The 16,787-nt window shown below is 40.1% G+C and overlaps 1 protein-coding gene across 1 annotated transcript in view; it reads left to right on the forward strand.

Moving 5' to 3' along the window:
• Window positions 1-800: 800 nt before the first annotated feature.
• WDR49 (WD repeat domain 49) overlaps window positions 801-16,787 on the forward strand; it is a 121,682-nt gene continuing 105,695 nt past the window's right edge. The window contains exon 1 of the mRNA XM_032484883.1: window positions 801-1,590. Coding sequence (XP_032340774.1) covers window positions 1,423-1,590 — 168 coding nt within the window. The 5' untranslated portion in view covers window positions 801-1,422. The remainder of the gene's footprint in view (window positions 1,591-16,787) is intronic.

Raw genomic sequence — 16,787 nt, forward strand, 5'->3', positions numbered from 1 at the left:
CTTACTGACTGCACTGCCTTTGGCGTTTCTGTCACCTCTACATCTGTGTGGGGAGAGGGAGCTTGTCTGCCTTGCAGGGTTACTGTGAAGCTTTAACAAGATAAGGAATGCAAAGTGTTTAGTGTAGTGCCCGGCACAGGGTAAATCCTAAAACAACACGTTAATGGCTCCTTTCCCTCTCCTTTCCATTAATATTAGCTGATGGTCCTGTAAGTAGTTTTATCGTAAGATTTATTATATTATGTGATGCTCTGCTTTCCCCCCACATTTTCAGTGAATTGAACACGTTGGTTAACCGTCTCCATTTTATATGCATAGAAACAAATGCAAAGAGAATGTCAGAAATGGATTCTTTCTTTTGAAGGTGTAAAATCATTTATTTTTTATTTTTTGTATATGTATTTTTTATTGAAGATAGTCAGTTTGCAATGTGTCAATTTCTGGTGTAGAGCATAATGCTTCAGTCATACATGTACATACATATATTCATTTTCATATTCTTTTTCACCATAAGTTAGGAATGGATTCTTATTAAATAAGAATAAAACTTTTTTATAATACGGAAAACATGAAATTCCTAAATTTATCGCTCTCTTTGACTAATCATCTTGCTTCATAATACATAACACGCTTCATAGAAAATATATTTATAAAAGTTATCTTTAAACAATACAGTGACGAAGTTTAAAAAAAAATGAGTTAGTGGGCTGAACAGTCCTTTTTAAAAGACTCACCATTTACATTATATATTCAAACCCTGAGGTCAGTCATTAGCTGGGAGGTCAAGGGGAGGAGGAAAAGGAAAAGTTTCCGTTGGCTTTTTGTTGGTTGCCGGGAGGCACACAGAGGCAGCGGGCTGAGGGAACAAACAAGCCCGCGCTGCAGGGAAGGTGGCCTTCGCTGGCCAGCACTTCACTGGGATGGAAACCTAGCAGCTCTGTCACCTAACTCAGGCCTCCAGACAAGAAAGTGGAGTTTAAAACCACAACATGTGAATAGAAGCAAGGTTAGTCAAAGAGGTTTTGAGAAACTGCTTTCCTAATGTATTTAAAATGAGTATTAGACATTGCGCTCTGTGTCAGTTGCTATAAACACAGGGGAAACTTTCACACGTTTTTTAAATCGAGCCAGGTTAAACAGCGTATGAGGAAGGGGTGTTTTAAAACAATTTGACTGTGGATTTTGAAAATAAACTGTGGAATTAAGAAAGTGTGGGTGTTGAGAGCTTTCATTCCCTACGTTTGGGGGAGAGGGGAGGCTTGAACATTTGACCTCTTAATTGAGTGCCTTGAAATGTACTTTTATTTTGGAATTCTATTGCTAAGTTGTTTCGTTTCAAAGGCACTTGTTGAGGAAAAGAAAAAAAAAAAAAAAGAAACTTGTAGAGAGAGTTGAAGGCTGCTGAAAAGAGGTGAAGCCATTATGAGTTGCCAGAATGCTACCCAGGAGTTCAATCGCAGGTCCCAGCCTGGACCGAAGGGCCGGGAGAGAACTTCAGAAGGCGCGCCTGCAGAGGAAGACGTCGGCACAGCCTTCCTCGAAAACCAACTCAGCGTGGGCGACTTTGTCCAAATACAGCGGGCTTTCCAGGTATGTGTTAATCTTATTTACGGGAGAGTTTGCACTGTTCATGAAGGAGACCGGGATGAAACAGAAAGACAGTTTCTCAATTAAAAAACAAAAAACAAAAAAACATTTAATGGCTAAAACAGGGAATTGAAAAGAACTGGTCAGACTTGGGTTTAACACCAGAGTAACTTTACCTCTTTGTTCTTTGAGTCAAATGATATTATTTAGTATGAAATTGCTGCTGTGGAATATCATGACCGTCAAGGAAGGAAGATGAATTTTTGGACAAGATTTTTCTTAGCGATCAACATGGTTTTGGAAAACAGAAAGTTACAGTCGTGAGAGGAGAAAGCCAGATCTCTAGGGTGACTCCCAGTGGTAACTGCCCTCGCATGTCACATGGAAGGAGCACACTTCAAGTGTAAATGCGCACCTCCGGTGTGCAGACAGGCCCTCCTGCCTCACCCCCAGTGACACGGCTGCTTTCAGAGCTGATTGTGGTTCCGTGTGAGGGACCAGCCTCCCCATTCCTTTTGAAAATATTGGAACAATGCCAATAGAAACAAAATGTAAAAGTTTTATTTTAATTCTACATATAAAATAAACCCTAGGAATTTTAACTATAAAATGGTTTCCTACTCTCTGTCTTAATTTGGAGTTGTGCAGCTACGCTAATGAACAACATACGTCAAAATGATCTCTAGCTTCTCATGCTGAGAGGAGGAAGTGATCTTCCATGCTGTGGAACTTAGGTAGACATGAGACCCCATCCTTTCTACTTCATTACACTGGCTAAATTATGACCTCAGAGCCTCCGAGTGTCCTCCGGGGGTGCTTGGGAATGTCATATTCGTTTGAAACAGACATACAATATTTTGGAGTATCACCTTGAAGTTAATAATGTATGATGAAATCTAACCGTTAGATTGGCTTCTAACTGGCAGAAATTTTAATCTTTTCCTATCCAAAAAAGAGTTACTAACCACTGAGAAACTCTACTATACCCTTGTTTTGTAGAATAAGTTAAATTCTACCTGTGTTGATGAATTAATGTCCCAACAGTATCAATCATTTCTTTGTAATACAATCTATCCTATTTAGTAGGAGAAACCTGCGCTGCCCTGTACTTTTCTCCTTTTAGTCTCCATATATTTTGAGTTTACCCAACCCTGTTTGTCTGCTAGATGTTCGTGCTGCTCATGTCCAATGCCCCAGATGAATCTGGCATATTTTGATAGACATAGGAAACATTTTGACAGCTTGAGGACATTCAGAAAAACGCAACAGCAGATTATGACAGCTTTGACTCTGGAATGAACAGAAATGTGGCAGTTTTGTTCTGGTGCTAAGAACACAAAGAATTTGAATGCTGGGGTTTATTAGGAGAGCCGACATTGTAAAGCTGATTCAGTGAAACTGCTACAGAAGGTTGGGGGTGGGTGTTCTTTTCAAATTACTGATTGTCCGGATTGAACCCAAGTGAAACCGGACAATTCTATCTCAAGATATATGTATTTTTTACTTTAAATATTGCAAAAGCTGGATCACTTATTTTGAAATTAACCAGTTGGAAAAGCAGGTACTACTGATGGACCAAAGGGGAGAAGCCATTGCTAGTCCGAGCTTGCATGAAGCTAGAGAATCTGATGACAGTTTTTAAAAAAGAAACTGAGCCGCGCAGGCATATTTCAAGACAGAAGGAAATCCATCCATTTTTAACACACTCAACAGACACAGAGTGGGATGATCCAACGGCAAATGTACTACCAAGAATAAAAGTTAGGCCCTTGAGACAACACAGTTTCCATACACAGCATGGATACCTAGAGATGAATGAGGCACTGGATGATTTCAATGGAGTCCAGTCCATCTGTCATGAGTGTTGGGCCCACAGGTCACAGGTGTAATTGCTATAAAAGGGAAAATTGCCCTCAGTGGCTGTCCTGCAACACAAAACTCTAAAGGCAAGGATCTGTTGTCCAATCACTAAGGACGTGCTCTTGGAATGCCAAGAGTCTGGCAGTTGATCCTTTTACCTCTTATTTTGTTTTCTGTACCCATATTGTTTACTTGGGGCTGAAGTGGTTGTCAGGTATTAGGTAAAGTCCATGTCCTTAAATGGCAGTAGCAATGCTTAATTAAAAAATTGGAGGTTGAATCTTTGAGTTGTGTAGTGAATGTTTCACATATATTTCCAAATGAGATTACATGCCATATAAATCTTAGTAGTAACATTTAGGAATAAAGCTAGAATACTTACATTTACTGTATAATGATATAAATAAGTCAGAATCACTTAGTGTTTAAAAGTCAGGGGTCAGACTTCGTGGATTTAAATGCCGATTTTGCCACTTAACAGTGTGACTGTGCAAACCACTCCATCTCTCTGGGGCTCAGTTTTCTGTATTTCTATCATGAGGATAATAGGGTTGTTTTGAGGATTAAATGAGATATTATCTGGAAAGCACTTGGAGGAGTACTTGACACAGAAAACGTACTCAGTTAACATGGGTATTATATAGTCAGTGAATAGAGGCTGAACCATGTAGCTTTTAACATTCTCTTAACTTTAACTCATAGATGTCCCTAAAAAAACAAGCTTTGAATAGCACAACTATGCTTCTACGTTCCTTTTAGTTGGAGTAGGAAGCGGAAGCAATGAGTGGCAAAGACACAAATTCACAAGAAGAGCACAAAAACATTGTCTTTCTGTCTCTTATTTCATATTTTATTAGCATGATAAAGATTTTACTGATGTCTTGATCCTCTCCTTTAGGACAAAGAAGTTATCTGGATAGAAGTCCTAGAAGAGTAACTTGTGGATTTCTTTTGCTTTTAAGTGATGTGTCCAAAAACCGTATATCAGCCTGAAGGGAATGAGATGGGTATTATTCATAGAATTGTAAAATGCTTGTTACTCAAACTTTCCTATAGCACTTAGAAGTCTCAGAGAAATGATACAGTCTCTGGATATTCATATTATTTTAATGTCAAACATATTTTGCGTTTTCTTAGATACTTCAAAAGCCAGTACTGTGTAAGGAAGGATGGCTGTGATTTGCTGATTATATAGGAATCTCAAGAAGTAAAATTATGGTCCAAGGGAAATGGAATTTTGGAAGAGCCCCACTGAGACTCAGTATATACTGACTTTCTTCCAAGATTGTGGCTACTGTAGGTTCCTGAATATTTCTTTCCTTGAATTCTCCGTCGTTGACCGCTTTCTGTCAGGGCAGTCTACTCTCTGATCCTGGAAGCCTTGCTGTCTATTTGGCCTGGGTCTATAGTTTGCCTGCACTGCTGGCCTCACTGGATTGGGTCCTGACCTGCCCCTGTTTAGCAACTGTGTCTGTATTGTTGCCAAGCCAAACTTGAGTCCACTCGTCTGCACTCAGTAAAGTCAATCTACTGACACCAGGTTGTGCAGAAGGAAATTGCAGGGCGCCAAGCAAGAAGTCCTGAGCATCCAGTGCTCAAAACATCCAGACTCTCCGATGGGTTTCAGGAAAGCATTTTCAAAGGCCAGGTGAGGAAAGGGGTGGCAGGCTATGTGATCAGCTCCTGCACAATTCTCTGATTGGCTAATGGCATGATAACAGGGGAGTCACAGGGATTAACATTATCAATTCTTAGGTGCCAGTAGGTCTGGGGGCTGTGTGCTCATGATCATCAAGTAGTTAATTTCTTCTATCTGGTTGGGTTTTCATATCTGTAAAACAACTCAGGAAATGTGCATCAGATACTATTATCTAAGTACTTCAGAGAGGAGCTAACGCAGAGGATATGGGGGAGGGAGGTCTGTCCTGGGAAGGCCCCACAGGGTCCTGCTTGGTTGCAGTATCACCTCCTGGCATGTCCTTTCTGGCCCTGGTTGTGGGCCCAGAGCCAAGGCCTGGCCCTACCCTGTCTACTCCGTGCTGCGGTTTGCCTAAGCCCTGCTAAATCTCTAGTCTAAATAGCTACGAATGAAACCTCCCAACCCACATGTAGAAGGTGAACTATTTGTGCTTAAAGTAGGAAGGGCCAGAGCTGTTCAGTGTGAGAAAGGCATGGTAAAAATCCTACCAGAAGTCCCCAGAGAGGTTCCGGGAGGGTTCTCAGAACCAACCCCTCTTGGGGGTGAATGGAATCTAAGCACAATGCGCTTGTGCTGACTTCATCTCAAAAGGCCAGAGACGTTCGGGAGGCAGTCTGCAGGTCTGAAAATTATGCTTGAGCTGTAATAAATGATTAGATCCACAGAATTTATGGTATCTTCATACTTGATTATCTTTATATAATTCTCAAGATTCCTGTAGACGGGTTCTAAAGCAGGGTCTGTGAACAATGCTTCCTTGTACCAACAGGACAGAGCTGGGGGTTCTGATGCCCTGCCAGGCAGGCTGGACTCGATGGGAGTACAGACAGTCCAACTCAGCCCTTTCCTGCCTTACCATTGTTTATCCTTCCTTCTAAGCTGTCAGGGACCTCCAGTTCATCAGGGACCCGCCTTCTCATTGCACATTGTATCTTCCCTATTAAGTTACCCAAGTGGACAGGACTTCCTGAACATGTCTCTTGTACAAGAACTATTCTTATCTCTTGCTTTTTCCTTTTCTCCCCCAGACATCACCATCTCAAATGCATAAATAAAATCACCCATCTTTGTTTCATTTCCTTTCCTCAGAACTGTTAGATTTTGTTTGTTTCTGACAAAATATGAGACAGTCCATAAAGTTCCTTAAAAAATGTTTTTAAAGTAAAACAGATAGTTAAAATCTCTGTATATGGTGGTATCCGATAAAGTTCAAAATTCAAAAATCTTTCTTTTTATAGAGTGTGCAAACTATGTAAAATACAGAATAGCATATTCATGATAGAAGTTTCTTTCTTGCTTTTATGAAATAGAAAGCAGATATTTCTAATTAGTGGGCAGCTCCAAGTAGGGATTCTGGTACCTGGCACCTTCCATCTTCCACGCTGGCCATATGTTAAGCTAGTCGCAGAGGGAAGAGCAAGAAGGAGAAGGGGCAAGGGTTTTGTGAGCCAGCCTCACATCCCAACTGCAGGGGCAACTATAAAGTGGAGGCAGGTGTGTGCCCACGAAACAATCCATCTATGATCCTTAGAGTTTAATGAGAGGAGAATTTCCATCTCTCCTAACAAACCAGAGTGCTTCAATTTGTAGATTAAGAAAAGTCATGTGCCTAATGGTGTTTTGTGTTTTGCCTTTCCTGCCAGGAAGTTCAAAGCTAAATTTAGTGTTCAGTTGATACAACTATTCTTAACATAGATTTTTCTGTAACAATTATCTTCTGTTTTCATTAGACGACTCTTGTTCTTTTATCTTTGCTTTAATGCTCCAACTGCCAATGAACCTTCTGCGGTAACTGAACAAAAGCTCTTTCTGGAAATCAGTGTAGGTAAAAATGATGAGTAAAAATTTAATATCTTTGAATCATGGTAAGATTTTATAAAGCACTTCTGTAGGTATCATGTTGTTTGATCCTTTCACCAGCCTGAAATGCGCGGACATTTTTTTTCCTATTTACACATAAAGAGAATGAAGCTCAAGGATATTTAATTGAATTACCCCATGGAGCAGAGCCAGGGCTCCAGGGTAGATTGTCAGCTTTCCAGCCCACTGTATGGTGTGGCTCCCTCTGGCCATCAGGCAGCCTCCCTTTGGGATTTGCTCTAAGGACCAGGAATCCCATAGGATAAGGACTTCATTAACAAAACGAGCATGTCAAGTTAATAGCACACAGGCACTGTGCCTTGGTAACTTAGAATTAATGCATAATCAGCAGATAGTCAACAACTCCTATAATAAAATCAATGCAGGAAAGGGCGAAAGAATAATAGGGAAAGATAAGAAAAACCTATTGCTATTTTTTTATCATTATTTTTTTCCTTTCTAAAGGCATCTCAGTGGAGGCTTGTGAGAAAGTAAACCGGAAAAACTTAATCTATAACTCTATTCCATAGTGCAGAGTGCATTCAACAATCTCAGTCAGTTCATCACCTGCTGAACAAAGGCAGCAGGTCAGAGCATTTTTCACCCCAACTCCCTTAGTGAAATCTAAAAAACCCTATTTTTGATGGCAGCAGAAAGGCAGTGAACCCAGCAGGTCCCCCTCCTCAGCATGAAGGTAATAATGTGAAGACAAATCAAACAGCATTGCAGCGGTCCCCATTGGAAACAACAGAGGAGTTCTTTGGTGGTTTTGTTGGAGTTGCTAGAATTCATGGGTGAGGTTAGCAGATGATGGCATTACGAGAACACAAGCATGTGAAGTTGACGTCAACGTGTGAAAAATCGGTCTTCCTCAAACACTGCTGCCTTTGTGCTCAATTTAGTGACAAGTTCTAGCAGCTCCACGCCTTTTCGAATTTCTCTTGTGCTTTCAGAACAGGTCTTACAGCTATTCATTTGAAGTGTATCAGCTTAGCCAGAGCTTTAGGCCAAGGGCACAGCCTACCTTTTCAAATTTCCTGAAGATTAAAAAAGAAAAATGAAGAAAACAGACAGCTGAAGAACTATAATTTGTGCAATTTTGATTTCACATTTGTCTTGTGTTAGCAGGTGTAGCACACCCAATGATGAGATGAGACCCCACCAACTCTGTTGCTAGAAATAGGAGCCCTCTGAATTGTCCCTTGGGGCTTTCTGACCTTGCCCTGAAGCTCTGCCTCAGGCTTGCTCAGGCCCAAGCCCCTCCCATCTTTTCTTCCCTCATCGTGTCTCACTGTCAGATTACAGTTGAGACTCTCATTACATCTTCATTCTCTGGGCGCCTGACTCTCTGCTGAGGACTTTTAGGAATACCGTTTTCCTCTATTCCATCACCTCCCATGTTCTCCCTCCCTAATTTTCTCAACGCATCTGAGCCCAGGTCTTGCTCCAGTCTATCCAGTATGGCGGCCATGAGCCACATGTGGCTGTTTAAGTTAAAACGAAATAAAATTAGAATTTAATAAAATAAAAAATTCAGTTCCTCACAAGCACCAGCCACATTTAAAGTATTCAGCAGGCACAGGTGGCTAGTAGCTACCACATTGGATAGTGAAGATTATAGACCATTTTCTTCATCACAGAAAGTCCTATTGGACAATGCTGTTTCAGACCTTTCTCATGATATCTGACTAAATTGGTCCACTTCTGGCCACATTTATATGGCCAAGGGGCTACTTGTCGCCCCTCAGTCCCCCTGGAAATATACCAGATTGCTCATTTCTTAGAGCTTGGAGGCCAGACTGATTATTGGCCCCAGAAAATATTTTTCCTTGGCTTTAATGTAAGACCTACTTCTCCACTTTCCTTCCTCAGGGCTGCAAAGAATGGGAACATCCATTTCTTTCAAGGGAATTCTTGCCTCCCGCTTCAACCCCCTCTCTTCTTCCCACAGTTATCCAGTTGATTATGGTTCCAACAAGTCACTCACAAAATTATCTGACACTGGAACATTACCCAAATTGTTCATGCTGGTCATATTTTAGTGACGAATGCTTTAACAGCATTCCTGTTTTATGACTTATCAAATGCTGCTGCCTCAGATTGGACTATTCCTGCTTCCCTCCCCTCAGTCTCCAGCTGACTCCTACTCATACTTCGTGTTTAAATACCACTGTAAGAAAGCCTTCTTTCAGCAACCAGGCTGAAGCACCTTATCATGTTCCCGTTTTCTCTCCTCATAGCTCCTGTCTGTTCCTTTCCTTGCCCTAATTACAGAAGCTCTGATTAAGTACCATTTGAGCCAAGTAGGAGGATGAGGCTGTCAGAGAGAAGCCAGTACGAGATCCCGGAGGGTGGAGGCCATGGGTGCAATGAGAGCATCTGGAGGAGGGAGCAGAGGGTCCAAGACAGGATCGTGGGGAAATTCTTCAAGGGGGCAGAGAAACAACGGAGTTGATACAATAAATAAAGAAGCAGGGTGATTTCCTGGGAGTAGAAAGAGGAGAAGCAAACAAACGGAAAAAGAGGGTGTAGCCAGTTGTACACAGTTTCATTGGTTTTAATGATTCCTATTTATTTGACAGTCCTTTTATCATTAAAAAAAGTTAGAAGGAATGCGTTATTTTCATTGTAAAAAATCAAAGTTTCGCATGAAATTCCCCTCTTACGATGGTCCAGCCCCAGCAACTGCGCTACTCTGAGTAACTACTCGTAATGCTGCAGCCATCCAGTATATTTTTCATTCATTTCTAACCACAGATGCACATATATCACATATAGCTTTATTTTACATTTAATTTATTTAATATATTATATGTGGTGCATTCAAGGAAGAGCGCCACGTAAATAGCTGCCAGTCGTGTGAAAAGATACTCAAACTCATCAGGAATTGGATTTGAAACTCTCATCAAAAAAGACACCCTTTTTCATTCATCAGCTTAGCAAAGATTAAAAAGATCAATAATATTTACTATGGTTGGCAAAGAAAAGGGGAAATGGGCACTATCACTAAGATTGTAAACCATCAAAGCTTTTTTGGGAGGCAGTTTTCTGGAATACATCAAATGTAAAATGTAAAACGTACCAAGTGTATACTTTTTGAACCAGCGATTCCAATTCAACAAGCTGTCCTAAATAAATCATGACAAGTGCAGAAAAACACATGTATGAAAATACTCATTGTAATACTGACAATAAAATGGAGTATTTAAAACAGCCCAAATATTCATCAATAAATGAATGGGTAAATAAATTATGGCATACTCCTTCTACTCAGCTATTAAAAAGAATAAGGAAGACATAAAACTGCCAAGATTTACTGTTCAGTGAAAAAAAGAAAATTGTAGAACAGTGCATGATCATAGTCTAAAATGAAAAATACGCGTATTTGTGTGCGTGTCAAGGTCTCAATTATGGGAAAACAGAACTGCTCTTGTAGCAGGGTGAAGTATGGCAGATGACTTTGTGGGCTCCTTCCCTATACCACAGTTCAACGTGAAGGTAAATTTTATTAAAACATCGGGATATCCCAATCACCTAAAGACTCAGTGCTGCTGTTTTCTAAATGTATGGTTTAACGACGCTGAATTGAGAAGCAGCACCATTTATAGATACTTTGTCTTTCTGTTAAGTGGTTTTCTCCATCATCTTCCTTTCACTGAGCTTTAGCATTGAGAGAGACTATAGAGAGCTATTTTTTACTGCCTTTATTTGACAGGTGAGGAAACAAAAATTCAAAAGAAGAGATTTGTCCAGGTCCATTTGAGTTGTTGGCAGAACCAGAACATCACCCAAAGTGGTGTGATATCCATTTTGATCTCTTCTCTCTTGGTGAACAACTCTAAACTTTACTCAAACTTATTTCTAACTGTCCAACATGATTTTACACAGTATTTTTCTATAACTCAACCATTGTTCACTTGTCTGACCCTGTCCCCAAACTTGCCATTATTGGTAAAACAGATGAACGCCTCTTCTACAATATAGGAGAGAATATTAACAATATGTTTATTCATTTATTGATTCTTACAACAGATATTTATTGAATGTTTACCCTGTGGAAATTAAAAACCACTGAGATCCAGACCTCCCCTCAACTGAGGGCTATACTGACAAGTAAACTTGGAGTTATTCTATAATCACTTAGTGCTCTGAAGAGTGAGCCATGTGGGGGGGGGGCACATAGCTCACATTGGAAAGGGCCTCCAGGAAGGCTTCCTGGAGGAAGTAACTTCAGGCTGCCATCTGATGGAAGGGCATCACTCAAGCAGGTAAATGGGTGTTGGAGGAGTAGATTTTTAGAAAGAGGTTATGAAGTTCAAAGTTCAGTTGAGCAGAAGTAGTGTGGTGCTTTCAGGCATCCGTTTGAAAGAGTCAGAAAACTCATCTGCAAAGGGGAGAAGAGTAAAAGATGAGGCTGGAGCACCCAACCAGAGTCATGAGGAGGGCCCTGGGGAACCGTGTTAAAGAGACAGACATTTTGGGGACTGCAGGGAGCCACTGACATGTTTTTAATCATGGGAGTGACGTGATGGGAGTGGCACTTTGGAAATAATCACTAAGGCTGTATTTTTGGAAAGTGATTTGGGGGTGGAGGTGGGAGAAGAGCAGAAGGGAGGTGCAGGGCACTTAGAAGGCTGGTACAATGGGCGGCCTGTGCAGAAGAGCTTGGTGGAGAGATTCGGAGCTGTGATGCACAGAACTTGTTGGTCAGTTGGGGTTATTAAGGCACATACACTGAGTTGCGGAATACAGGCAGAGGAACGAGTATTTTTTTCTCCTTGAACTCTTTATTTTGAAAAATATCAAACCTAGAAATATTAAAAGTGGAAAGATGAGTATAGTGAACATCCATATACCCTCCATCCAGATTCAACAATGTTTTGTTAATGTTAATGTTTTGCTACATTTATTTTCTCTCTCTCTCTCCATACATGTGTATATATGTGTGTATATACACACAATGTGGAGATATATATATATATATATATATATATATATATATATATATATATATAGTGTCTTAGTCCTTTCAGGCATAACAAAATATCACAGAATGTGTAGTTTGTAAACAACAAGAATTTATTTCTCACAGTTCTGGTGGCTGGGAGTCAGATCAGGGTGCCAGCATGGTTGGGTGGGGGCCCTCTTTCAGACTGCAGACTTCTTGTTGTGTCTTCACAAGATGGAAGGGGCTAGGGAGCTCCCTGAGGTCTCTTTTATAAGAGCATTAATTCCATCCTTGAGGGCTCCATCTTCATAACCTTATTACCTCCCAGGGGCCCCACCTCCCATTACTATCATGTTGGGCATTAAGATTTTGACATGTGAATTTTGGGGGGACACAGATATTCAGATCATGGCACATGGTTTTACCTCAGTCATTTAAAAGTGAATACAGACATGATGATAGTTTACCCCAATTAGCTCAAAATGTATCTCCTAGGAACAAAAAAATTCTTCTAAATTACCATAATGAAATTATCTTACCCAGGAAATTTAACTTCATATATTACCTAACAAAAAAAGGTCTATATTAAAAAAAAGGTCTATATTAAAATATCCTTATTTGTCCTGATAATGTCTTCCATATTTTTTTTTTTCCTTACAGCTCCCTTCCAGACTCACACATTTCCTTTAGTTGACATGTCTTTTTAGTTTCCCCTAATCAAGAAGAATTCTCCTACGTTTTCTTACCTATCATGACATGGCCATTTTTGAAGAGTCATGTCAGATGTCTAGAACATCTCACAACCTGGATTTTCTTATTGATTCTTCACTCTTAGATTTAGGTTCACCATTTTTGGCAAGGCTACATAAGAGATGTTACGTCCACCTCTTGAATGACACAGATGTTACGTCCACCTCTTGAATGACACAGATGTTACGTCCACCTCTTGAATGACACCTCTTCAGAGGCACAGCATGTGAATTTTTCCTGTTATTGGTGATGCTATAAGTTGAATCCTTTAATTGCAGTGGGTCCACTAGAGGTCTACTTAGTAAAGGCACCTGTGGGTGCCTCGATGTTGTGTTGGAGTATTCTTCAACAACTTTCACCCATTAGTTTGAGCATTAATTGATGATCTTTGCTTGAAACAATGAATACATTGGTGCTTGGAAAATGGTGACTTTTAAATTCTACTGATCTTTATCTATTCTCAGTATAGCGTTCCTCTGTAAGAAAAAAGCTTCTTCTTTCTCACTCCCTTTTTTCTCTTCCTCCCATTCTCTCTTTCTCTCTCTCTGTATCTTGGGTGTTACTACAGACCCACGGATTCATTTATTCTGTTCAATGCATTATTACCTATTACCATGATTTTTCTTTTTAATACTGAAATTGCCCCAAATTTAGCCAGTGTGGCCCCCTTCAGGCTGGCTCTCACATCCTTTTTACATGTTTCCACCAATCTTTTCTCGCTTCCTTGCTTTCTGGCAGAGCTTCTGCCCAACCATCAACCTTGATCAACTGTGGACTTTGGTCAATGAACAGACATTGGTAAATGCTGCCGAAAATAAGACTGGAGCTTCTTCCATTATTGATGTGGTATAATTAGACTATTGTAAAGTTCTGGAGAAGGAAGAACTCCGAAAGCAGCTTGTCATGAAAGACAAATTCTTCAGCAGAAGAGCTGAGGAGAAGATTAAAGGTATGTCCATATGTCGAGGAGCTGTGTCCTGGTGGTTTGAAGCCACATGGAAGGAGGCCCGTGAGATGCTAACATATGTTTATATATAAAGTCACTTTAGCTATGTTGCCTATGGGATTTTCCCAATGGCCCTTTATTGCCATCCTCTGCCATCTTGTTGTCTCCCATCCTGTCCACCTCCTCTTTCTGACACTATTCTCTTCCTGTCTGTTTAATTAAACAAAAACAAGTGCCAAATTCTTCTCTTCTCGATTGATGGCTTTCATGTGCCTCAGATTTCACTTTCCAACTAAATGGGAATCCTAAGAAATTTTCTCAACCAAAGATATTTTGGCATCAAATATTAACCTGGTACACATTCCACTTTAGAACTGGAAAGAAAGAAACCACTGAAAGAGTTAGCTACAGGCTTTTGATCTTGGTAATGCAGCTTCAGTAGCGGGGAAGGGAAAGAAGCTGGCTTGCAAAGGTTGAGTAAGTTGGAGGAGAGAAAATTGAGACAGTGTGTGAACATGATTCCTTCAAGATGGCTCTCTGAAAGGAGGATGGGGCAGTAGCTAAAAGCAGATGGTAATGTCAAGGGAAGACTTTTAGCAAGTTCATGTGCTTTGATTATGTTGAAATGCTGATGAAAAGGACTCCATAGAGAGCAAGAGAATGATGATAGAAGAGATTCTCTGAGGTGATGGGAAAGGACATAGCCAGGAAACAGGAGAATTTCTGTTGTCACAGGAAGGAGGGAAATGGCTGCAGATGCAGATCAATCTCTGCGTGTGTGCAAAGGAACGAGGAAGTTCCAATATGGCTGATGTCTTCCTCCTCCTCTTCCTCCTTCCTCTCCTTCATTTCTGTGGATCAGAAGTCAAATGTCTCTATTAGAAACGGACAGGGAAATTATGAAGTAGATGGCTGAAGAATGAGAGTTAAGAGTTCAGCGAGGAAACATGGAATTCCTAGCAGTGTGGGAGGGACTTTTTGAGGTTGGCAACCATGTGTTTTATTATGATGGCACCATTCTGCCCATTTCTCTGATATTTGCCCATCAGTGTTCAGCAGCCTGGGTGTAGGCATGGAGAAAATGCTTTTCCAGGGCTATTGTTTCACTTGACACTTGGGATAAAAGGGTGAAATGATCCCTGGCCATACTCAAAGGAGTGAGTAAAATGGTCAGAGATTGAAGTGTTGGCTTTCTGGTCTGAGAAAGTTACAAGAATAGGAAGGAGCTGATAATTTGGTTGAAAAAAATTTCCCCTAGAACCTGGGTTGGAATCTTTGTGACTTTTTAGTCATTTCCTGCTTACTTATTGATTCAGAGTCCCTACATAAACTTTATGTATATTATCAGAAACTTTAGGGTTCTAAGTAAATAGCTTTAATCAAAATTCCGTAAGACCATTTGGGTGTGCATATTCCAACCTCATATTTTTCTAGTTTGTTGATGAATGAGTTACCCTAAAGAGAATCGGATTTTCTTGAAGTCAGCATGTTTGTGGAATGATGAAAGTGGTCAGGAATTGGAAATCCTTGGTTGTAGGCCTATTTGTGGCGACAGTGAGTTATGTGACCTCAGAGAAGTCTTTTTAACTTCCTGGGCTTCAGGTTCTTGTTTTTAAATGAAGGTTTTAGCTTGTACCTTGTTGATGGGAATGTAAATTGATGTAGCTACTGTGGAAAACTGTATGGAGGTTTCTTAAAAAACTAAAAATAGAACTACCGTATGCCCCAGCAATTCCACTCCTGGGTATATATCTGAAAAACAAACAAACAAACCAGAACCACTAATTCAAAAAGAACCCAAAGTTCATAGCAGCATTATTTACAATTGCCAAGATATGGAAGCAACCTAAGTGTCCATCAATAGATGAATGGATAAGGAAGATGTGGCATATATATACAATGAAATACTACTCAGCCATAGAAAAGAAGGGAATTTTACCATTTGCAGCAACATTGATGGACTTGGAGGGCATTATGCTAAGTGAAATAAATCAGACAGAGAAAGACAAATTCTCTATGATAACAGTTATATGTGGAACCCCCAAAATACAACAAACTAGTGAATAGAACAAAAAAAGAAGCAGACTTACAGATACAGAGAACAAACTAGTGGTTACCAGTTGGGGGAGTGGAGGGTAAATTAGGAGTGGGGGAGTGGGAGGTACAAACTATTGGGTGTAGGACAGGCTACAAGGATGTATTGCACAACATGGGGAATATAGCCAATATTCTGTAATAACTGCAAATGAAGTGTAACCTTTAAAACTGTAGAAAAATTAAAAAAAAATAAATGAAGGGTTTGGTATAGATTTTTTAAACTTCCTTCCAGCTCTAACATGCATGAAACTCATGGATGCACACAATTTTTTGACTCCATCTACGGTTTCCAATGAAGAGACTGCAGTTGTTTTTTAAAAACAATATATATTTATCCTGCTGTAAGGATATTTCCAAATAAAGATCAGTGAAGTTCAGTTGTCTCTTGGTTGCAATGGTCAGGCTCACCCCCGAGGCTTCTAAGCCTAGGCAAACAGACGATAGTGATAAACATCATTAAGGTCTAAAGCAGAAAATTAAAGACTTCCATAGACTTAGGGAAAAATGATATAGACAGTTACATATCCCAGAAATTATGATTTTTATTTAAAAGAGGAAGATAGATTTATAGATTTTTTTTTTTTAATCTTGCAGCTGCAATTCACCTCTAATTTACCAGGTGGGTACGAAATCTAACTGTTGAATTTTTGGTTCGGGAGCTTTTAGTTCCAAACCATTTCAAGTTCAGTACAGGGGTTTCGAGGCCTGTGTCTTTGCTAGTCACAAAATTTTAACTCCATTCAGACTGGTGAGCTTTTGAATCATTGATATCATAGTATCAATGAAAATTGAAACCAACTAAAATCCACTGAAGTGAGAGAAAAGAGCAATATGAACTTTGGCTGGCAGACGAGTCCCTTCTGTTCTGCTGTTCAGTCTCCTATGAACGTTCGTTGGTAGGTGAAAATTGCAGGGGATGATATAAACTGATGCATGTTTTGAAATAACACATCTCATCTTCTGCTCCAGAAGATGTTCACAGGCTTTGACAGCAAACTTTAATACATATTCATAACCAATGCATTTTAGAACCAAGGGAA

Source organism: Camelus ferus, chromosome 1, assembly GCF_009834535.1.
Source record: "Camelus ferus isolate YT-003-E chromosome 1, BCGSAC_Cfer_1.0, whole genome shotgun sequence".
Lineage (NCBI taxonomy): Eukaryota > Metazoa > Chordata > Mammalia > Artiodactyla > Camelidae > Camelus > Camelus ferus.